At 37.1% G+C, this 24,264-nt stretch overlaps 1 protein-coding gene across 9 annotated transcripts in view; it reads left to right on the forward strand.

Moving 5' to 3' along the window:
• The window catches only part of LIMS1 (LIM zinc finger domain containing 1), a 155,484-nt gene extending 134,930 nt beyond the window's left edge, over positions 1-20,554 (forward strand). For 6 of the 9 annotated variants that reach the window (XM_040454157.1, XM_040454160.1, XM_040454158.1 and 3 more), the window contains 9 exons: positions 9,632-9,698; positions 10,502-10,622; positions 11,046-11,195; positions 12,574-12,724; positions 13,235-13,327; positions 14,094-14,142; positions 15,435-15,510; positions 15,699-15,891; positions 17,836-17,943. In XM_040454157.1, the coding sequence (XP_040310091.1) occupies positions 9,632-9,698; positions 10,502-10,622; positions 11,046-11,195; positions 12,574-12,724; positions 13,235-13,327; positions 14,094-14,142; positions 15,435-15,510; positions 15,699-15,846 (855 nt within the window). In that variant the 3' untranslated portion in view covers positions 15,847-15,891; positions 17,836-17,943. Of the gene's footprint in view, positions 1-9,631; positions 9,699-10,501; positions 10,623-11,045; positions 11,196-12,573; positions 12,725-13,234; positions 13,328-14,093; positions 14,143-15,434; positions 15,511-15,698; positions 15,893-17,835 lie in introns of those variants that run through there. The other 3 variants (XM_040454156.1, XM_040454154.1, XM_040454153.1) reach the window with 2 other exon arrangements.
• The last annotated feature ends 3,710 nt before the right edge of the window (positions 20,555-24,264 follow it).

The raw sequence follows: 24,264 nt of genomic DNA on the forward strand, positions 1-24,264 counted from the left end.
AATCTACCTGAGGACAGATTTCTACCCCAGAATCTACTGAAAACCGGAATAGATGATGTTTATATTTCAGCACAGTGGCACTTGGTAAAGAGCTTAGTAAATGGAAGGTACTTTTTTTTAGAAAATAACCATGATATGATTTTAGAGGCTGTCACTACATATATCTGCAGCAGCTTCTAGCATCGTGCCTTGCCTTTAGTGGGTCCTCTGAATATTTGCTGACTGAGAGAAACTGTCAGTGAAGCTGTGCATCCTAGGATGTCTTAGGAACCATGTATCCATAATTAGGTTGTTTCAGGACCTCAGCATTTTCCTCAGATTTGTGCAATGGAAATAGGAGGATTCACTTTATTGGTACGTTGTCAAAAAGGAACACAGTAGTCCCAGGCTGTAATGTCATTGTTCCACATCCAACAGAATTACCTCTTCATCTATCTGTGTTCAGATTAACAGTTCTCAAGTGAAGTTCACATCGTGTGTTGGCAGAGAAGCCATGGTTTTTAAGTTGATAGAAACCCACAAGATAATTTAAGAATTCTAGGTTATATTCTCTATTGCTCTGTCTAAAAGAGGTGGTGGATACAGAAGAAGCAGTGTAGATTTTAGGGTCTGACAGCCTTGGATTGAACCCCAGCTCTACTGGCTTTGGTGCAAGTTATTTAATATTTTTGAATTTCAGTTTTCTCTAACAAGGGATTAATCACATGTGTCTGATACGGTTATGAGTTTGAACCAAGGTAGCATGCTGTGTTCTGGAAGCCGTCCTGTGCATTGTAAGATGTTTAGTAATCTCTCCCCACTAGATCCCCAGTCCTGACAACCAGAATATCCCTTGGGGCGCTAAATCACCCTCAGCTGAGAACCATTACACTAAACAATGAGGGTTATGATCTTCACTAGGGATATAGCAAGTCCATTGTAAGTGGGTGTGTTCCCCATGTTGGTTAGGCAATACTCTCACAATATAAAAAACCTTTTTATAGTTCTGTCTCTCAGAATTTGACTGCAGTTAGAGCTAATTCTTGCTCCATAAATTAAAAAAAAAAATTTTAAGCTTTATTTATTTTTGAAAGAGAGAGAGAGAGAGAGAGAGAGAGCGAGAGCAAGCAAGCGGGGGAGGAACAGAAAGAGAGGAAAACACATAATCAGAAGCAGGCTCCAGGCTCCGAGCTGTCAGCACAGAGCCCGACATGGGGCTCAAACCCGCAAACAGCGAGATTGTGACCTGAGCTGAAGTCAGATGCTTAACTGACTGAGCCACCCAGGTGCCCCATAAATTTAATTAGAAAGTATTTCTAGACAGATTTCACTTAAGAAAGACCCTCAAGAGAGCCTACATTTTTCTGGTTTAAATTGACACAAGAAAAGATAACTATACCGTTCTTGGATAGTCATCATTCAACTATTCATAATGAAAATATCCTCCTCATTTAGCAGAAGGCAAGATACATTACCTGTGTGGTGATTAGTACTGGTTCCACTAACTGAAATTTATTTTTCTCTTTTCAAATATCCTACTTCTGTGTTTTAATTTTAAACAACTTTTAAATGTTTATGATTCCAGGGGCGCCTGGGTGGCACTCAGTCAGTTAAGCATCTGATTGTTTGCAGCTCAGTTCATGATCTCACACTTTGTGGGATCAAGCCCTGCGTCTGGCTCTGTGTTGACAGTGTGGAGCCTTCTTGGGATTCTCTCTCTGTCTCTCTCTGCCCCTCTCCCACTTGTGTGCACTCTCTCTCTCTCTCAAAATAAATAAATAAAAATTAAAAAAATAATAAATATTAATAATTCCAAAAAATATTTATCTTTTAATTTTGTCTGTATTGGAAGGTAGTGATCAGGGCAGTAATAAAAACAACATGTTCAAACAATCATGTTGGTGGTATTGCTTGCCACCCCTAACACCCCCAGGAGTTGAGGTGCTGTTTCTGCTTCCATGTGTCTCTTGAGAGTAAGGTCACCTAGCTTGTTGTGTTAAGTCACAGTCCTTAACCTTGTCTAGAATGTAGTACTTTATGTGTGAATAAATGTCCCACAATTCCTGATTTTAGAAGACTTGTGAATTACACTAATACTTTTATTTCTGAGCCAGGCACTATACTAGGTATTTCTTTCTCTTTTTTCTTTCTTTTTTTTTTTAGTTTTTTAATTTATTTGGGGAGCGAGATTGCACACGTGAGTGCAGGCAGGGAGGGGCAGAGAGAGAGGGAGAGAGAAAATCCCAAGCAGACTCTGCATTGTCAGTGCAGATCCTGACGCAGGGCTCGATCTCACAAACCAACAAGATGATGACCTGAGACGAAATCAAGAGTCTGATGCTTAACCAACCGAGTCACCCAGGCGCCCCTATACTAAGTGTTTTGTAGACTGTTATTCTTGTTGTTCTTCTTTCATTTGATTCTCACATAAATCCTGTGAGTTAGGTACTTTTTTTCCCAACTTACCTGTGGCCGTGATGAGGCTCAGAGACCTTGACCACAGTTAACTAGTGGGGACGTGGTCAAATCAGGATGTTAACTCATGCCTGCTTGTCTGCACAAACTGGGTTCTCCTCCACTAGGATGCACCAACTCTCACTGAAGTTGAAATGGTTTCCTGGGACTGATATTTTATCATTCTGAGAGATAATGCTCTCTTGTATGTGGCCATCACTACTTTTTCATCCAGTCATTCAGTAAATATTTATGGAAAGCCTACATTGTAGGGTATACTGTGTGGACCACACTATACCCTAGTTCTGGGAGTGAATACAGTTTTCACAGTGATTTGGATAGAACTTGATGACTTCCATGCTTCTGTTCCTCATTTTCAGATTAGGAAAATTTAGAGAGGTCAGATAAATATATGAGTTGTATACACTTAGTGATTTTTGCATTTGGAATTGTAGTTTGCTTCAAAGTGAAATCTGTTTTCATCAGTACTGGTTTTCATGAGTTACCAGTATGTCTAGTCATATTCCAATACATATGAAGAAATATTTATAAAATGACCAAGTCATTGGTGGCATGAGCAGGCTGTTTAAATGCCATTTCAGAGGGGGATACCCGCTCAGCCCAGAGGTCCTAATGCTAACTATATGTATATAGCCACCATAACAGCTCCCAAATCTAACTCTGTGACATCTCGGCATATCTCCAGTAAAAGGATTATCTTAGTATTTCCCCTAAGAAGGTACTTTTGAGAGTAAAATTGAACCAACAGTTAAAGGGTGATATAATTCTACAAACATTACAAATCAGGATGGACTGGACCAAGAACTAGGAACATGGTGTGCAGCCTTTCTCATTTTGGCATAGTACACATTAAGTTATTTGTTAATACTTCAGATTTCTTTCTCTCTCCTTAGTTTGAATTTCCCAAATGTGTCCTTTTTTTCCTATCACAAAATGCATAACAGGAAAGACCAATTTATAATGAATGATTTAGTAGAAAGATGGTTTACAAAGGGATTTCTTCACTCATTTCCTCTTACACAGAATCATGATTACTCAGGAAGGCTGAACCCTGAGAAGGGAGGTCTGGTTGGGAGGAAACTTCCCAACTAGATGAGGAGCTTATCTGCTGACCCACTCAGTTCAAAGCAATTTATGACAAACCAGTACAAATCACCAAGTGAAGATCGTCAACATTTGCACTTGCCTTGAAATGAGACTACCAGCTAAATTTCTAATTCTGAGCTTTCTTTAAAGCAGCAGAATCAAGCCCCACCCTCCTCGAAAGAGAGTCTTCACAGAATTCAAACAAAACATAAAGCAGAGCTATTTTTGGTTGGAGTTAATCCTCCCCCAGACTGAACAATCCCTGTTCCAGGCAGGTGGCAGCAAGTAGGGTTCTTAGACAGTCCGTTTCAACAATACTAATTAATTAATTATTGAATATTCAATATTCAATATTGAATTAATTAATTCAAATTAATATTTCTTATAAGCTGAGGGTATTTTAAACCAGTTTTGGGTTGTAACATGCAGTTACCTAGAAAGATAGTACTTCTGAAAGTTTGATTTTTTCAAATTTCTGATTTCTGATTTTTCATTTTTATCCTAGAGTTTTACTTTGGATCAACTTCTGGCCTTTCTCCTAGGCTTGGATATCAAGCCCATAACTGTGTTTGATCATGTCTATACCTGTAGAAAAGAGGCGCTTGTTGTAGCAAAAGAAATTCTCTTGCATTAGTCCTCATACAGGATAAGCACAGCCCAGGGTATGCAAAGGGTTTGCATTATGGATGGTTTCAAGGGATCCATTTCTGGATCCTTGTATTTTGGTTTGAGAGAACTAAATTTTTGGATTCTTCTTCCTAAAGTTGATTTCTCTGATAATATATTTGTATTCACAGTAGCACTTGATTTTCCCCCTTCACAAGAGAAAGGAATCTCAAATCTTACTGTGATTAATTGCCCCAGAACACCGATAAAAAGTCATTAGTCAGGAGTCCTCAAACCCATAAGGCTTCTAGTCTTTCCCTGCCTTGTGTATTTTCTTTGTTTTTTTCTTTTTTTAAGTTTTATTTACAGTAAAACATTGCATTGCGAATAACTTACTCTGCAGGTGTTCACAAGAAGAGCAAACATTTCTAATAAATTTTAACTTGATAAATGAGCAGTGCCTTGCAATACAAGTAGTACATGATGCCAAATGTCACATGATCACACCTGAGCCAATGGTTCTTCAAATGTGCTTTGATATACAAGTGCTTTGGAATGCAAGCATGTTTCTGGAACGAATTATGCTTGCAAACCAAGGTTTTACTGATTTATTTTGAGGGAGAGAGCACGGGTGCACGTAAGTGGGGTGAGGGTCAGAGACAGAGGAAAAGAGAATCCCAAGCAGTCTCCACACTGTTAGCATGGAGCCTGATGCAGGGCTTGATCCCACGAACTGTGAGATCATGACCTGAGCTGAAATCAAGAGTTGGACACCCAACCAACTGAGCCACCCAGGCACCTTGCCTTCTGTATTTTCCTGATAAGAATGAAGCCTAGCTTTAGGAACTGTGCTGGCTGTTCTGGGTTCAGATTTGTAGCAGATTTGGAAATGTAGGGAGTAATCATGACAACTTCCTGTTAAGACTTTGTCTTTTTTTTATCTTTAATTTCAAAAGGACTCATCCTTTTTCTTCAGTTTTATTAAAATATGGTCGACAGATAACATTAAGTTTAAGGTGTACAACATGATGACTTCATATGTATATGTATATATTGTGAAATGATAACCACAGTAAGGTTAGCACATCCATTACCTCATGTAATTACCTTTTGTGTGTGTGTATGGTGAGAACATTTAAGATCTACTGTCTTAGCAGACTTCAAGTGTGCAATACAGTGTTGTTAACTGTAATCACTGTGCTGTATCTTAGATGCCCAGAATTTACTCATTTTATAACTGGAAGTTTGTACCCCTTGAGCAATATTTCCCCATTTCCCTGATCCCTCCAGGTCCCAGTAACTATCAGACTACTCTGTTTCTAGGAGTTTGGCATTTTTAGATTCCACACATAAGTGAGATCACACGGTATTTGTCTTTCTCTGCCTGACTTAATTCTTTCAGCATAATGCCCTCCAGGTTTGTCCATGTTGTTGCAAATAGCAGGATTTCCAGGGCATATGGGTCGCTCAGTTAAGCATCCAACTTCAGCTTAAGTCTTGATCTCATGGTTTGTGAGTTTAAGCCCCATATCTGGTTTTGCCCTGACAGTGAGGAGCCTGTCTGGGATTCTCCTTCTCTCCTGTCTCTGCCCCTTACATTCCCCTTCTTTCTCAAAATAACTAACTAACTAACTAACTAACTAGCTAGCATGATTTCCTTCCTATTTATGGCTGAGTGGTATTTCATTGTATATGTATATCACAGGATTTATCCTTTTAAAGGGAGATGTCTGTGAGAGCAAAGCATAGAGCATTGGTAAGAAATTATGAACATGATGCGTATATGTTAGGAGCCAGAGCCAAAACAGAAGTCTGTGACTCTCACAAGGCACTGAGAGGCTAAACAGCTTGACCCAGGTCACACAGCCAGTCAGTGGTTTAGCCAGAATTTAAACTCAGGCATTCTGGATCCATGGTCAGTGTTCTTAACTTCCACTCTATGCTACCTATTTGAATCACGTCTTAAAAGACTTACTCAAATTGCAACCAATCCTATTTTTTTTTCTACCTTCTGCTAGCAAATATAGTATATATGCTAACTGCTGGACTCATTTTGTTTTTGTCTTAAGCAATATGTCTTTCTCTTTCATTAAATACAAACTAAAAGTTGGACGTTTCTTTTTTTTTTTTTTTTTCTCATTAAACTATGTTTTAATGGTCTCCAAATTCTGTGACAGATTTTTTTTTTGGTTGTTTCCATTAAAAAGAACTGATTTTAAAAATTATAATAAACCTGCCACACACACATAAGTGGCACACAAAACATTCTGTTTTCCTACTAAAAATGTTGTTATGCATTGTTATCATTAACCAGTCTTTGCTATTAAACCTACATGGCCAGGGGCACATGGGTGGTTCAGTTGGTTGAGTATCTGACTTTGGCTCAGGTCATGACCTCATGGTTCTTGAGATCAAGACCTGCATCAGGCTTGCTGCTGTCAGCACAGAGCCAGCTTTAAATCCTCTATTCCCCTCTTTCTCTGCCCTTCCCCTGCTCACACTCTTTCAAAAATAAAAATAAATAAAAAATAAAAAATAAATCTTTAAAAAAAAGGGCCAGTTGACACCAACAGTTCTGAGCCCAGTCTTTCAACATGGATTAAGACTAGGGTAGCCGATGGGGCGCCTGGGTGGCTCAGTTGGTTAAGTGACTGACTTCGGCTCAGGTCATGATCTCACAGTTCATAGGTTTGAGCCCCACATCAGGCTCTGTACTGAACGCTTGCTTGGAGCCTGGAGCCTGCTTCAGATTCTTTGTCTCCTTCTTTCTCTGCCCCTCCCCTGCTTGTACTCTGTCTCACTCTGTGTCTCAAAAATAAATAAATATAAAAAAAAATTAAACAAAAGACTCGGGTAGCTGATAAAAAAGTTTATCGGTTCCAACTAAATCAGTGGAGTTGTTTCTGAGTCTTTATATTTGATTTCTCTCTTTTTTTTTAATTTTTTAATGTTTATTTTTGATACAACACAAAGGGAAGAAGAGAAGAGAGACAGGGAGACACAGAATCTAAAGCAGACTCCAGGCTCTGAGCTGTCAGCACAAAGCCCAACGCAGGGCTCGAACCCACAGACCATGAGATCATGACCTGAGCTGAAGTCAGTCACCCAACCGACTGAACCACCCAGGCACCCCTTGATTTCTTTTTTTAATTACTGCTAAAAGCTAAACATCTGATTTCTATATATGTTTGTAACATCCAATAAAGGAACATATTTACTTCATAAATAACTTCTGGTTGGGGCTACCCACAGTGCATTATGACAGAGAACTGGGTAATATAGCATATCAATTTATGATTATCTGTTTGTAACTTCTGAAAACAGATTCATTGCATTAATTTAAAAATTTAAAAAAAAACGGGGGCATCCAACCTAGGTGGCTCACCCATCCAGGTGGGTGTCCAACTTCCGCTCAGGTCATGATCTCACGGTTCATGAGTTTGAACCCCACATTGGGCTCTGTGCTGACAGCTCAGAGCCTGGAGCCTATTTCGGATTCTGTGTCTCCCTCTCTCTCTGCCCCTTCCCTGCTCATGCTCTGTCTCTCAAAAATAAACATGAATTAAAATTTTTTTTAAAAAACAGATTCATTAAACGTATTAGAGTTCATCCATTTGAATTTCAAAATGAAGTAAGCCTTTTTCTGGCACAAAATAAATCTACTTGGGCTGGTCTGCAGATTAAGCTATAGTGGATATGTTCAATAAATTGAGCTAAATCTGCAGCTAATTTCCACAATTGACCAAATTTAGTTGACTACTGCTACATCACTAAAAATGGATTTTGATAGTCAAGCAATATGCAATATGTGAACATTGTAAAGAGTTCAAAGATTCAAAGGGAGACATGCTATAATTCTCACGACTTATTTATGTGAAGAGGGTAAAAAGCAGCCCCCAAAATAGAAATTCATGTTGAACTCTTCCATTGGTAAGTCCTATTTATCTGTGGATACATGGAATAATTGTGAGAGGAAGGGGAGCCCTGCTCATCTCATTAAGAGACACTTTTTTTTTTTAATTTTTTAATGTTTATTTATTTTTGAGAGATAGAGTATGAGCAGTGGTGTGGCAGAGAGAGGGAGACACAGAATCCAAAGCAGGCTCCAGGCTCTGAGCTGTTAGCACAGAGCCCTATGCAGGGCTACAACTCATGAACTGTGAGATCATGACCTGAGCCGAAGTCTGGTGCTTAACCAATTGAGGTACCCAGGTGCTCCACGATAGGCTTTTTAAGTAAACAAATAGAAAGTAAAATTTGACATTTGTACACATATTCATGTTTTAACTATTTCTGTACTAATAATTATAATGATAACTTAATCCAGAATAAAAAGAATGTTTTTAGCTTTTAGAGTTCATGGGTTCAGGTAGTAAAACAAATTTTAAGGTTTTGTTATATACATTTTAATTGCCGAGAAGTATGGTAGGGTGATCTGTTAAAGACTTTAGTATGGAATTTAGGAAAAAATATACCAGGATAAAACTTTGTGGGAAATGAAATGGAAATAGTTCAAGGAGAGAAGTAGAGGATGTGAATTTTCCAACTATTAAAATAGAATTAAAAAAATTTTTTTTTAACGTTTAGTTTTTGAGAGACAGAGAGAGATAGAGCATGAATGGGGGAGGAGCAGAGAGAGAGGGGGAGACACATAATCCAAAGCACAGAGCCCGACGTGGGGCTCAAACCCATGAACTGCGAGATCATGACCTGAGCCAAAGTCAGACGCTTAACCGACTGAGCCAACCAAACGCCCCTAAAACAGAATATTTTTAATGGGTTTTGGCCTCATTTTAAAATGTTTAGATCTAGGGGCGCCTGGGTGGCGCAGTCGGTTAAGCGTCCGACTTCAGCCAGGTCAAGATCTCGCGGTCCGTGAGTTCGAGCCCCGCGCCAGGCTCTGGGCTGATGGCTCAGAGCCTGGAGCCTGTTTCCGATTCTGTGTCTCCCTCTCTCTCTGCCCCTCCCCCATTCATGCTCTGTCTCTCTCTGTCCCAAAAATAAATAAACGTTGAAAAAAAAATTAAAAAAAAAATAAAATAAAATGTTTAGATCTAAAATATACTAGACTATCTACCCTTTGTAAATATTTAAGTTTATAATACAACATTTCAGATATCAACGTAAAAAAAGTGGGAAACGGTTTGTGTATATATGTGTATTTTCTAGGGAGAGGAGTCCACCGCTCTCATTAGACTCCTAAAGGTGAGTCTGCAAGCCGGAAAATAGTTCATCATTGTTACAGGGAGTTCACTGTACTCTGGAGCCATAGTACCAGTTGTTGAGTATATCTTTCCTGTACCCACATGCAGGTAGGTGTAGGGAAAGTACAAAAGTACATCTGCTTTTAAACATCTCAGTAGAATTATAATTCTTAGGGCAGAGCTCTTAGTTCAAAAACATCTTTCCATATGTCTCCACAGAATAATTATATTCATCCTGTGATTGTTTCATCTGTACAAGCTGATGGTACTTTCTATTTCAGTTTGAAGGAAGGAAGTACTGTGAACATGACTTTCAGATGCTCTTTGCTCCTTGCTGTCATCAGTGTGGTAAGTTTTACTGCTGAATAGCAGAGTAAAAAGTGAGTCTCAAAATTATGTCAATGGTGGAAATGGTGTTTAGTGCTCATTATAAATAGCATTCAGGTACTTTATACATCCTTTTCCTTATCATTAATATGTAACAAACTGGAAGAGTATCAAAACCCAGAGAGAAATGTTTTTTAAGGACATCTAGTGTAAAGTTTCCTGGGGATTGATTAGGACTTTTATTAGATGATCCTTTGGAATATTCTTGTCCCCTGTTAATTCAGCCTTTACTCGCTTTTGAGGTTGCCAAGAGAGAGACAGGGAAAACATTGGAGGGGTGCTTCACATGCTTAAGGATTGCTGTGTGTAACACAAGTGTTTAACTTGCTTGCATTTTAGCCACCTCATGGGTTGCTAGCAGCTTTACTAGAGAGTTTCCAGAAATTGGAGAAACTGAGTAGAATGTTCTAAAGTTTAGTGAAAGAAGAAATTAAGTATAGGCTTCAAGAAAATGTGCTGTGTCAGCAATGACCAGAAATAAACAAAAGGCATTTGAGAGAGCCCAGTGTATCGTTGAGAAAAGGAAAATCAGATTCAGAGATGTGATAAGACAGCCCAAAAATTTGACCACAGAATCAAAACTAAGGACTCAGATGAAATAGAGTTTTTTCCTAATGCAGTGCTTACTGTGGTCGATATGTATGTAGAAAGTCCCTAGTTGTGGAGAAAGGTTTAAATGTGTTCTTTTTCCTTGCGTCTTTTGCCTTACTGCTTTCAGCAATAAGACGCACCCTGGACATCCTTTGTGTGTTCCTTTCCCACAGGTGAATTCATCATTGGCCGAGTTATCAAAGCCATGAATAACAGCTGGCATCCTGAGTGCTTCCGCTGTGACCTCTGCCAGGAAGTTCTGGCAGATATTGGATTTGTCAAGAATGCTGGGAGGTAGGAGTTTTCCATCCTTGTTAGGTGTGGGTGGAGAAGTAACTACTGCAAGGTCATGCTTGTTTTCCCCTAGGGCTGTGAGGAGGTGCTTTCAGGCACTGAGTTTAAGGTATGGGGACTGCAGCCTATATTGGCTCATCTGGCGGCTGTTAGGAGAGGACCCTAGAATTTGTGTCCCTGGGCCAACAAAAGGGAGATACGTAGTTAAGATGGAGTTTCTTAAAGATCAGTTGGATTACTTGGGTTGGAATAAATAAATTTTCATGTAAAAAACAGTGGCTTGATTCTGCTGTTAAGCCAAGTGTGATTTTTTTTTTTAAATTATTCACTTCTTTTCAGAGACATGAGAAGCATATTTCTTTTTAACTATTAGAACCTCAGATTTTAAACTTAAGTTTCTAAAAAAGTGTTGGCTCTGTTTAGACATCTATGTCGCCCCTGTCATAATCGTGAGAAAGCCAGAGGCCTTGGAAAATACATCTGCCAGAAATGCCACGCCATCATCGATGAGCAACCGCTGATATTCAAGAATGACCCTTACCATCCAGACCATTTCAACTGTGCCAACTGCGGGTATTGCAATTTCTTCCCTTTTTATTGCACAAATCGTGGAAATAAAGTAAAACATCACTTTTTTTCTGTATCTTTTACTCCAGCACACCAGATTGTTTTTCTCCACCTTGTAATCTGGAACATTTTAAACCTATATAGAAGTCAAGAGACTAATACAAAGAATACCTACATACCCATCATTGAGTTTCATCACTTAACATTTTGCCACATTTGAGTGTGTGCAGCACACTCTCCCCACACCCTGTGTGTGTGTACATATAACATATATACATATACCTTTAGTATTCAGTTAGTGGTAAAATTCAGTTATCCCAAAAACTGTTTTGATCACTGTGCTTTTTCAATACAGGATTTTAAAAAAAAAAAAAACCTTTAAAAAGTCTTCTCTTTGTACATATATAACTTTTACAGTTGTAATACTTAGGGTATTATCTTAAAATATCTTAAACTACATTTATTTAATTTTATTTACTTCTAAAGGGATTTTTTTTCTTCAAAGACTCATAAATTGTTCAGCTATGATTTTTTAAATTTGCTATCTAAAAATTTAACGGGAAAAGTTACTTTACTATATTCAGTTTGAACATACATGCTAAATTATCGTGGGGGTGGACAGAGATAAGGTAAGCTAAAGATCAAGAAAACAGCTTTGTGCTATGAGTATAGCCACCTCATTTATTTTGGGATTATCAGTTTGTACCTTATTTCATTTTCTTGCCTATTTCCCTTTGGTGGAATTTTTCTCTGTTCATTTGTCATTAGTACTTCTGGAGAATTACTTAAAACAGATGAAATGTAAACAAGTCCATTTGGCTAATTAGGGCCACCTCTGCCTAAATGTTAATATTGATGCAGGAGACTGAAAAGAATAGTGAACTTAAGCATTTGTGGGAAGGAAGGTTCTGGGCATTTCTTTTATTTTCTGTTAACCTGTAACTTAAAAGCTGGTGACAGTTTAAATAATTGTTAGTAAATGGAGCTAATCTCTAACTTTAGACCTCAGTTATTTTGTAAAGATAACATCTCCAAGTCTGTCCCAAGCACTGTGATGATTCTTCTCTAGCTTTTTCAGGAAGACAAAAGGACTATCATGTGATCATAGACAAGGAAGTGATAAATATGACCAATGTGATGGTATATATTTGTTTGTACATTTTATCATTATTGCTTGACATTGATGTTTTGATAGGAATCTGAAACCAGTTCAAGCCTATTAATTTAGGTTACTGTGAGCACTACTAAGAGTGGGGAAAAGAAGGTTATGGGGATTGTTATAGTGAGATCTTCAAAAACCTGCTAAAAAGTATGTCAGTCTCCTCAGTTGCCTGTTTTTCTCTCTCAGTAGTAGTATTCAGTTGGATATATTTCTCATGGACAGGAAGGAGCTGACTGCTGATGCCCGGGAGCTGAAAGGAGAGCTGTACTGTCTGCCATGCCATGATAAAATGGGGGTCCCCATCTGTGGCGCTTGTCGACGGCCCATTGAAGGGCGTGTGGTGAATGCTATGGGGAAGCAGTGGCATGTGGAGGTGAGTCGTAAATGGTGGAAGGGTTAACTAGTACTTTTGAATTTCCATCATTCAGAGGTGCTGGCAAGATTAGGAAATTCTAAAGATTAAATACGGACATTTTCAAGACAAATGACGTTGTAGAAAATTAAGAATACAGAATATACACACTTTTGTGATCTCTCAGTAATGATATAGGGTGTGCTTTTTTGTTCTTAAATCCTTCTCGAGGCAGGAGTGTCATGGTCCATTTCCAGCAGCAGCCCCTCCCTTATAGATGATATTAACATGTTGACCTCTTTTCTCATTCTGTGTTGTTTAAAAAGGCTGTGTCTTAAAGTAACGTGTCAAAAACTCAAGACACCTGAATTAAGTTAAGACTGAAAGTGTCCCAGGTTACCCCTGGCCAAATGAAATAACTACCTCAAACTTTCATGTACCTTCTCTGAGAATAATTTAACTTTGGGGTTTTACTTTATTAAATAAGTAAAATATGGCAGCTCAAAAATTACCTCTAGCAATTTTTTTCAGCATTTTGTTTGCGCCAAGTGTGAAAAGCCATTTCTTGGACATCGACATTATGAAAGGAAAGGCCTGGCATATTGTGAAACCCACTATAACCAGGTATTGATCATACTTATTGGATACTAGATATACTTTTATAAGTTTGAGCTTAATATTTTAGCTACAAGGAAAGATCTTGGAAAATGTACATTGGACTATAGATTTTACTTTTTAATGTTTTACTTGGGAAATAACTTCAGAGTCAACAGAAAGGTTGTAAAATAAAAATATGAAGAATATCTATGTACCTTTTACTTCATCATTTGCATTGGCCCACTCTCTGTAAAAACACACACTTAATAAATGTACAGATCTTCATATACAAATGTATGTATTCATATATACACACATTTTTTTCTGAAGTATTTCAGAAGTTCATCATGGCCCTTTACCCCTAAATACTTCAGTTTTTATTTCCCAAGAATATGGAGTGGTCTCACATAATCATAGTTAATCAGTATTGATATGATACTTTATTTATTCCAATTTTGTCACTTGAACCCATGTCATTGAATCATTTTTTTCCACTTCAGTACTAGAGCCAGTCTAGGGTTGTCATTTCCTTTAGCCTCCTTAAATCTGGGACATTTCCAAAGCCATTTTCTGGGTTTTGATAGTGATGAAAAGTAAATTATCTTCATTGTAAAAAGTAAATACTAGTCAATGCACTTTACTCATTTTCTCTAATAAGGGTAAATTCTGGATCTAGGTAGCCAGCTGTTTATTTTTAAGTGATAGAACTGAAACTGTGTTAAATGTTTGGTGTTCTAAACCTTAGTTCTAACATGTCTTGAATTTTTACCACTTTTTTTTTTTTCATTTTCAGCTATTTGGTGATGTTTGTTTCCACTGTAACCGTGTTATAGAAGGTGATGGTAAGTATCTGTAGGGATTTTATATGGCATAATTTTGTGTCAAAATTATGACACAAAAACAGAAAGAGATTGATTACTATTTGTCATTTGACCATTATCAGTTACTTTTTCTTTGGCATATTTCTCAAGTAATTCATAGCAGAGATGATAATATCGTACAAGTTGGATTTGTTACTCCTTTATGACAATACTTTAGGGCAGTGCCTCAGGCTTGTTACAGTACGTATTGTGTGAACCATTCATGGCCAACCTTGAGATCTGTTTCTATTTCCATGCCCTGGATTTATAGAACTTGGAAGCTGTAGAGCAGTGTTTATTAGGAACAGCTTAATCTGCCTTGGTAGTTAGTGAGAGTCACTTTAACCCTGCAGATGCTAAAACCTGGCAGTTTTCTGTAGACATTTCTAGCACTTACCAGCCTTGTATTATAAGTAGGCAGGGCTGATTAACTGGGACAGAAAGGAAGCAGCTGTGTTTGCTAATAGCCACTAGCACAGTTTTGCCAGAAACTTTCTGGCAAAGTTTTAAACATTCCTGTTTTCAACATGCTTCGTGTTTCTCGTCAGAAAACCCAACCTGGGAAATACTTTGTGAAACACTGCCCATGATGCAGTTTGCAAAAGGATTACTTCAGGAGAGCAATCTTTAGTGCCATAGAAAATAAAACTTAGCTCCCTCCTATGTGACATAGTGGTCAGGTGAAAGAAGCTGTCAAAGGAAGCTCTCCTTTTTGTCAGCTATGGAAGACAGGCAAATAAGTTAACGTCTGGATTGTTTTTTAATTACTTATCTAGTCTATATTTCTTTGTTGGGCCAGTGGTAGTGGAGACTGTGCTGGTAGGCAGGGCCTGTGCCAGAAAAGCTCATCTGAGTGACGTAATGCATGTTAAATACACACTGCACCATGCACAGAGTGAGAGGGCAGGCTTTGGCGGGAAGGTATGGTACATACTGTTTATGTGCCTCACAGGATACTCTAAAGGGAAGAAGAAAAGTTTTAACTATAAATAAAGATTGAAAAAGGCAATGGTAATCTTCCTTAAGATGAACCCTACAGTCACGGAAGACATTAAGTGCTCAGTTTTTTTAATAATGTGAAAAAATAGCCTTTAATTAATTTATTAATTGGATTGATTCAGTAAATTAGTCCTGTGAATTCTTTTGCAAAAAAGCCTCTCAGAACCTCTTCTAAGTGTTGTGGAGGCACCCTTAGCTCTGTTTGAGTTGAGGATGTCAGCTCTGCCACTTTGAACGCCAAAGTGTGTGACCATGTGTCTTTGCTCTTTCTCCAGTGGTCTCTGCTCTGAATAAGGCCTGGTGTGTGAACTGTTTTGCCTGTTCTACCTGCAACACTAAATTAACACTCAAGTAAGTCTGCGGTTTAGTCCCGTGTGAATCCTAAGACCAAAACTTTAGGTTAACATTTTTTTAAATAGAGTATTTTTAAAAATAATTATCTGATTCCTTATTCTTTCTATTTAGGTCTCTGAATGTAAAGGTTCTTCCTTTAATTGTTTTATGTTGTTTCTTCTATTCCTTCTTTGTCCTGCTCAAAGGGATAAGTTTGTTGAAATTGATCTCAAACCAGTCTGCAAACACTGTTATGAAAAAATGCCAGAAGAATTTAAGAGGCGACTTGCCAAACGGGAGAGAGAAGCAAAGGATAAGGACAAGCAGAAAAAGAAAAAGCCAGTCTGTTTGTAAACTTTTCTGTCCCTTCTATCATCATTTTCACTACTTTCTTCTTTGGTTAGTCCTTTAGAATGTGTTTTGTTCTCTTTTTGTCTCTTGCTTTTTTGTTGTCTCTTCCTTTTGGCATGTGTTTGTAGCCGCCAGAGATGGAAATACAAGTAGTTGTCCTCTGTAGAGCTGGGCCTTTTGGGTAATTACTAAGATTCTTCTTTTTTTTTTTAAGTAGATTCAAAGGGAAGAATTCCAATCTCTATTTAGTAGATATTAGGGAAAGTTTTAAAGTATTTTTCTCTGATAATTGCAGCTTTTAAAATCCTGGTTTTCAGTTTCTTTGCCTAAAATGATTTAATTGATAAACTCCAGTCATCACATGTTCTAAGTTCTGCATTAAGTTAAATCCTTTCAGCATGTTTCATATCTAAGCAAAGACCATCTACTGTACATAATAAGAGCTCTAATGTCTTTGGTGTATGTAATCTGCTTTCACAGAGTACCCATATGCTACTGTTTATGGATTCATTTTCTTGATGTTTTCAAAGCCTACTTACTTTATTCCTGATTTTTATGGGAAATATTTCAATCTTTGAAATTCTGTTGAATTCCTAGCATGATTGTCCTTTTTTCTTCATGGTTATCACTGTGTTCTGCACTCCAATGAAAGTTTTTTATTGTTCCAGTTCTCATGTTTCCTTCTATAAAGAGGAATTAAAATTCAAATATAAATTAAAACAATTGAAGGTTTGCTTAGCAGTATCTCTGAAAGCAATGATAATTTATTTCCCTCATTAAAAAAAATGGCAGTTTTAATAGCTTTTGTTCTAAGAAGTCTTTGGGAGAATATTGTAACTCATTAGTACTATTTAAATCAAATTGTCAATGGAAAAATAAGATCATTTGAATTTCTATCAGCATCAAGAGCTCTGTGAAAAATAGAGAATAATTTCCATGTAATGCTGTAAAATAAAAGATTTTTCATTTTAAATATAGTAGGAATTAACTTTGTTATTAACCTTATTCTTTAAAATTACATCACCTGATTTAATCATTTGTCATAGATAACAAAGTACCACTAAATTTGTTCCAGAAATGCTGCCTAAATACAAGTTAGGAAAATGCAAAAGTTACAAGGTTGTGCATATACTCAGTTCACAGTTTAGGACCCTCAATTTCAACAGTAATGAGCGATTGTAATGGTATTACCAAGTGGAAATGCATGACAGATACTTAGGAGGCTGTCTAGAAACCTGTGCTCTCCAGAACTGTTTTACAAACAAATTGATAGATAATGTGTATTGCTCTAGCTTTTAAAACATTGAGTTCTCCATACAGCTAACTATTCACAAAATGGAACCACAGGCAATCTATTTCATTTCTGTTTTTTAAGAGTGACTAAAAACATTCTTATATCTCCCCTACCAACTTTTCTGTCAGACAACCAACCAAAAAACCATTTCAGATTTTTATGATTTCAGATTTTTTTGAAGATAATTTTTTTGGTGCTGGAGGTAGGAGGCAAATCATTTCATGCAAGGAAAGATAAAACCTATAGCTCCCTAATTTAAAATATTAAGTACAATGATATTGCCTTCAACAAAGAGAAAGTCATTCACATTACAAAAATACAACTCCTGGCTTTTAATAACTGTTCTTTAAAGTGTTCTTGTGGTACATTAACATGTGATTGACTTTACTTACCTAAATTATATTGACATTAGATTTCCTGTATACATGTGAGCACGGACTAAAATGTAATGTACATTCTGTATTAAACAGAGAGATGTATAAGATCAATTTATAAGGACAATTTTTTTCCCAATGGTATTATAATTTTTTTACATCTCCACAATGACAAGAATTAAGATTAGAATTCATTTTTTGCTATGAATATTAATGTCACCATATTGCATCTTCATTTACTTCAGTAAAATTACCTCACATTATTTATATATCTGTATTAAATACCTTTCTACTGATTTCTTTTATTATTGTTACTGTCTTTAGGAATAAATTTGTGGAGTTTGACATGAAGCCAGTCTGTAAGAAGTGCTATGAGAAATTTCCGTTGGAGCTGAAGAAAAGACTTAAGAAACTAGCTGAGACCTTAGGAAGGAAATAACTTCCTTTCTTTTGTTTTTTCTCTTCTGTGCAAAGAAAAGAGATTACCAACATTACTTGACTTGGTCCACCCTGTTTAAAGCTGTATCTCAAAATAATTGAGCGTGAAGAGGGCCTATATGAATGGTTTTCTTTATCTCCTTTTTCTCATTAAAAAAGAAAAAAAGCTTGTGTAATCATATTTAAAACACAGATGAGATCATGATGCTTTTGTTAAATACCCTATCAGTTTGTTGAAATGTAGACTATACTTAACAGCAAAAACACATGGTTAAATGTTACATGTTAATCAAGGTCCAAAAAAATTAATTTAACTTTTAAAAATGAAAATAGGGAGTCAGCTTTCACATGACTCAGATACAATAGAAACATTATTTTACTTTGTATTTGAAAGAAAATAAATTCCAACAGCTGTTAGGGAGGATATAAGGAAGAAAAATAACCAACCAAGAAAAACAAATCTTGTAGAATGTTAGTATGTTTATCAAACTAGTAGTTATAAAATGAATATACACATTACTAAGACAAGAAACAAGTGCATTCAAAACTACTTGATTTCATTTTTTGTTAAATTCAATAATTACTATGCTTAGTTTTATATTTTGTTCTCCTTGTGAAACTCTTCCTTCATACAGTTACTTAACATAGTAGTTATAGCTAGCTAATAGTATGCCTTTTTAAATTTTTTGCAAAAAAAATTTATACTAGACATTTGAAAATTCAGTACACTTTACAATATTGGAAAAAATGAAGTATTTTTTAATGGATTACAGCAATTATGCTTCTAAGCTTAAGGTCAAAGATGTAGTCTTAGAATAGGACACAAAATTAAATTTTATGTAGCTTAGAATGTATCGCTTAAAAACAAGTGAATTTATATGTATTGGTCTTCTTGCCTTTATAACCATGCTGACTAATATCTGTGCTTCATACATAATCAAACTTGCCTTGCCTTAGAAACATACTTAATTCAGGAATCCTAGCTGTTTTCGTGCAATACCAAAAATGAGTGCATTGAGATTTGTAAACCCAAATTCATTTGCCACCACTGAGATTTTTTTTTTCCTCTCCTTTTTTTGGGAAACACATTGAAATTAATTTTTGTCATCTTATTAAAAGAATGATATTGATATGTGTTTCAAGTTTTTCATTTCAAATCTCATAATTGGATTTTATTTAAGTAGGAGGTAAAAATGACATTTTTAAATTGGAAGGGGATGTTTAAATGTCAATTTTAGATCAAAAGTAGTGAATCATTCTACTTTATAAAATGTTTTTTAAAAGTTTATCCTAAAGTTTCTAGACCATTCTTTCTTGGCAAACTTGTTTGCAATGCAAATTTTGTGAGCAATTGTTAAATGTTGCTGCTGCTATTTTTCATTTAAAAGTAAGTTCCCAAGACAGACTTCTAAGGAGGAAAGTATTGGTTTTTTAAAAAATTGCTGAAATACTGTTTTGCCATTAAAAAAAAAAAAACACCTCAGGATGCTTCTCACTCTGCCATTAAAGTATTTGTATGCATGTATTTTTTAAAAGTTTGTGCATGCACTTTACAAGAGTAAATTCTATCTTGGTTTTCAGATAACTTATAACCAATTATTTTTTAGTGTTCTTTTAGAGTTCAAAGAATTATCAATGATTGAAAATAAACAATATATAGTTTAAGACTGTATATACTCAGTTTAAAACAGTCTTTGCATTGGACAGTAAGAATCAAAATCCCTCTGTGTGCCTTCATCAGCTAATATGTAACCAGCAAGGAAAACCTTGAAAGTATTTATTAAATACTATACTATGGATATAGGCCAAATAGTACAGGCTTTGGCAGTTTGGGGTCTTGATGCTAAATTCTCAAATACCCCTACGGCAGAAATAAGGAACAGAAGAGCAACCATTTACCCATAGTCTTAATCATTTTGAAGATGCATGAATTCAGCTCAGCTTGTTTACATATCTTACACAGCCAGGCCTCTCCTGTAGCCAGATGTCCCACTACTGTCTTTGCTCACTCTTTTAAAATAAGAATTGGTATTTCCTGGAAGTTTTAGTACTCTAAGGGTATTTTGTCTAGATGCAATACTTCCTTCCTTGATAAGGGACATCATTGGAGCCCTTACCTGTGGGAAAGGAAGAGGAAGTCGAAAAGTTGCAAGTGGAATAGAAGACTTGGTTGAGTTCATAATACTTTTCATGGGGTTTTCCCTGGCTGTGGAAAAACTCAGGCTAGTAAGCATTTCTCTGTTTAAAGTCCTACAAGGCAATTTGAAATAATTCATTGTTCTTACCCAATTTCTAAGTGCTCTTTTTCATACCAAGCCTAACATAATTGGGGGAAATGTCTGGGTACAAGTAAAACATTCTTTGGATCATGTTCAAAGCCTTATTAATATTGTACCTAAAATGATAGGTCATTTTGCCTCACTTGCCAAAATAGCCATTTCTAAGTTAAGGAAATTTTGAGGTAGGCTTACAACATTATTGTTGTATTTCATTTTAGAATGTAAGCTCGATGGCAGGGACACTATATTGTTAATTATGTTTTTGTATAGCAACCATTGCAGTATACTCTTGGTGCTTAATAAATGTTCATAATTATTAAGAGTAATCCTATTGCACATTGTTTCATTTGAATGGCTTTGAGACTTAGAACTGTGAGAAGATAGGACTAATGTTTAAGAAAACAGCTGGTGAGGGGGTGGTCCCTGGCTGGCCCAGGTAGTGGCACATGCAACTCCTGATCTTGGGGTTGTGAGTTTGAGGCCCACGTTGGGTGTAGAGATTACTTAAAAAAATAAAATCTCTAATAAGAAAACGGTTTTGGAAACAACTTCAGTGTCCATCCACAGATGAATGGATAAAGAAATTGTGGTGTATTATGCAATGGAATATTATTCAGCCACAAAAAAGAAGGAAATCTTGCCCTTTGCAACAACATGGATGGAACTGGAAGGCATTATGCTAAGTGAAATAAGTCAGAGAAAAACAAATACCATATGAACTCATGAACATATGAAATCTTAAAAAAAAAAAGGTCCTAGAATACAGAGAACAGATTGGTGGTTGCCAGAAGTGGGGTGTCAAAGTGGGAAAAATGGTTAAAAGAAGTCAGAAGGTACAAACTTCATTATAAAATGAAATGAAGATGTCCTATACAGCAAGGTGACTATAGTTAATAACATTATATTGTATATTTGAAAGTTGCCAAGAGCAAATCTTAAAAGTTCTTATGAGAATAAAAAATTTTATAATTATGTATGGTAATAGATAAGTAGACTTCCTGTGATCATTTTACAAGTGTAGATATTGAATCATGTACATCTGATATTAATATAATGTTATATGTCAATTATATCAATTTTTTTTCAAAAAGGTTCACTTAAAGCCAATTTTAAATGTAGTTTCTTTGGAACACAATTTAAGTAGTCCTGTATCTACATCCATGTAAAAATATCAAATTAAACATTCTCTACATAAAGATCGCAAGGCGGTTTCCACAAATACTATCTTATTTAATCCTTACAATTGTATGAGTTACTTAAAATTCTTTCCAGTTCATAGCAGAGGAGTTGCACAGTGATGTTAAGTAGGTCCTGGAGGTTGCATGACTTAAAAGTGGCATATTCAGAATTTGAACCAAGTATTCCTGTGGTTCCAAACTTATACATATTTCTACGCTGTTACTTGGGTGGGGGGTGAGATGTATATATGTGTGTGTGTGTATGTGAGAGAGAAAATTAAAGTAGTTCTAATTATAAAATATACTCGTGTATAAATAAAAGAAAATGATCTAGTTACTGTGTATAACCCAAATCTTGGAACCATATAGAATGGGGGTGGAGTCTTCCTGCTACTCACCATAATTCTGGTTATTTTGAACTTCTTAACAAAAGAGATAGAGATCTTAATACATCACTTTGCAAGCCCTGAGGCACTGTGTATGGTGCTCTCAAGGGGCACCTCTTCCTCTTCCACTGCACCCTCCCTCCCTGAGCCTTAGTCCTCCTTAAACGTAGAGATTCCAGGGCCTCTGTGATGTGAGTCTCACAGTCTTTTCCCGCCCTGGGCAGGTCAGATCTTTGGCTTCCTCTAGCCCAAGTAGGAGAGATGGGCAATTACAGCACCACATGGGAAGTGTTGTGAAGGTGAGCTTAGGGCTTTGCTAGATTGCAGCAGGAGAAGCAGCAGCAGCCCCTGCAGCCGGGGAGGAAAGACTCCTAGAGGAGCTGGATCTTCAGAGGGGAATACCACTTGGCCAGGCAGGGGAGGAGGCCAGGGGTGGGCACCCTGGCCCACTTTCATTTCCTAAAGTCTGCATTTCCTCATTTCCTGTAGTGGCACCACCATCTGTCCAGAATGTAGAGCTAGTACAGGCTGATTTCTATTGTTTCCACCCCCAACAACCTCTCCCTGCCCCACATGTACACACTCCATCGCTTCAACTGTAAAGTTCCCAGGGGCGCCTGGGTGGCTCAGTCAGTTAAGTGTCTGACTTTGGCTCAGGTCATGATCTTAGGGTTCATGGGTTTGAGGCCCGCATCGGGCTCTGTGCTGACAGCTCAGAACCTGGAGCCTGCTTCAGATTCTGTGTCTCCCTTTCTCTCTGCCCCTCCCCTGCTCGCATTCTGTCTCTCTCTGTCTCAAAAATAAATAAATGTTTTAAAAAATTTTGGGGCGCCTGGGTGGCTTAGTCAGTTGAGCATCCGACTTCGGCTCAGGTCATGATCTCATGGTTTGTGAATTTGAGCCCCGCATTGGGCTCTGTGCTGACAGCTCAGAGCCTAGAGCCTGCTTCTGCTTCTGCTTCTGTGTCTCCCTCTCTCTCTGCCCCTAACCCACTCGCATTCTGTCTCTCTCTCAAAAATAAATAAACATTAAAAAAATAATAAGATCTGTGTTAATCAATTGACAAAAATGTAAAAAAAAGTTGTGTCAAGGACTTTCGAAGTCAGGCCCTAACCTATTGTCAGGTCTGTCTGTGCATATTGGTTTATGTTCCCACCAGAAGGTTGACTCTGGGAGGAAAGGACTGTGTTGTTTTCATCCTGTACCTTCCAGCCACTTCCAGGGCCCAGTGCCCAGTAGGAGCTCAGCGATTGCTAAATGACTGACCACATACCTGGGCATACATCATGCCATTACCAGTGTCAGCTAGTCTACAAGAACTTTCAAAGCTAAGAACTAGCACAATGTCCACACCTAGGGTTTTCTTTCTAAAAACACAAATGCCATCCCTTCCTTTTTAAAAAATCTCTTAGGAAATGCTTATAATACATACTAAAAGCAGGATCCAAAATCTTACACAATATCATCATAAAAGGTACAAAAAGCCATTTTAAATAGATGGAGAAAAATGCATAAAAATGTTATTAAGATGGTTCCTAAACTTTTTGTTTGGAGTTTTTTGGCAGGGAAAAAGGGGGGACTTTACTCAATTCCAATTCAGGTAGTGTTGTCTGGTTTGCCAAAATTAGTATTATACTATAGTAACCAAAATGCTAACTTTATTTTTTGAATGTGTTTTGTTAAATTGGTTATTGTTTACATCTTTTTTGATATTGTTGGCAATTTTTCCTCCACCTGTGGAGCAATGGTGAGCTAAAAGCCTCTCCTGTATAAATTCTCACAAATTCTAACTTTGTAGAGTTGAAAGTAAAGGTCTGTTCCAGGTGTGCTCCCTAAACCATACTGTGATCACCTAAATCTTAAGACTTTACTGGGTGGACCATGAGTTCAGTGCCTCAGACACACCCCCTCACCTACAATCTCCAGTCACTGTGGGGCCACACAAGTGCACTTGCTCCTGTGTCCTGACCTGCCTCACCTGACTCCACTGGGGAGACCCCAGTGTTTCAGAAGGAAAAAACATCATTTTTTCTCACGTCTAAAACTTTGGAATTTCCTTCTGTACTTTCTAATCCCGCTGTCATATTAGAATTTTTGATGCCACAAGATCAAGTAGGCAACCTCCACTTGATGACTGTCACTAATCCGGGCAACAGGCAAGTAGCTTCTTCAATCTAAAATTGTACCGCAGGTGACTGGCTTGTGTTCCTACTAGAAACCTAAGTTTTGTTTATATGGACCAAGAAGAAGATCTCAATCCCCAAATTGTTAGAGACAAGCATGAAAGCAGTAGCTTACTAAAAGGATATTCATTTGCACATATCTTTAACATCCCATAAGAGGGTTTATTGGGGTCAACATATCAACATTTTGAAAATTATTCCTACTGCTTTCCAATTAATAATCCCTCTAAACCCCACATTTAATCAGGAGGTATCATTCTTGAATATTATTCTCTACTTTTGAAAACTT

This window comes from Herpailurus yagouaroundi, unplaced genomic scaffold, assembly GCF_014898765.1.
Source record: "Herpailurus yagouaroundi ecotype Mexico unplaced genomic scaffold, PumYag 210, whole genome shotgun sequence".
NCBI classification, from domain to species: domain Eukaryota; kingdom Metazoa; phylum Chordata; class Mammalia; order Carnivora; family Felidae; genus Herpailurus; species Herpailurus yagouaroundi.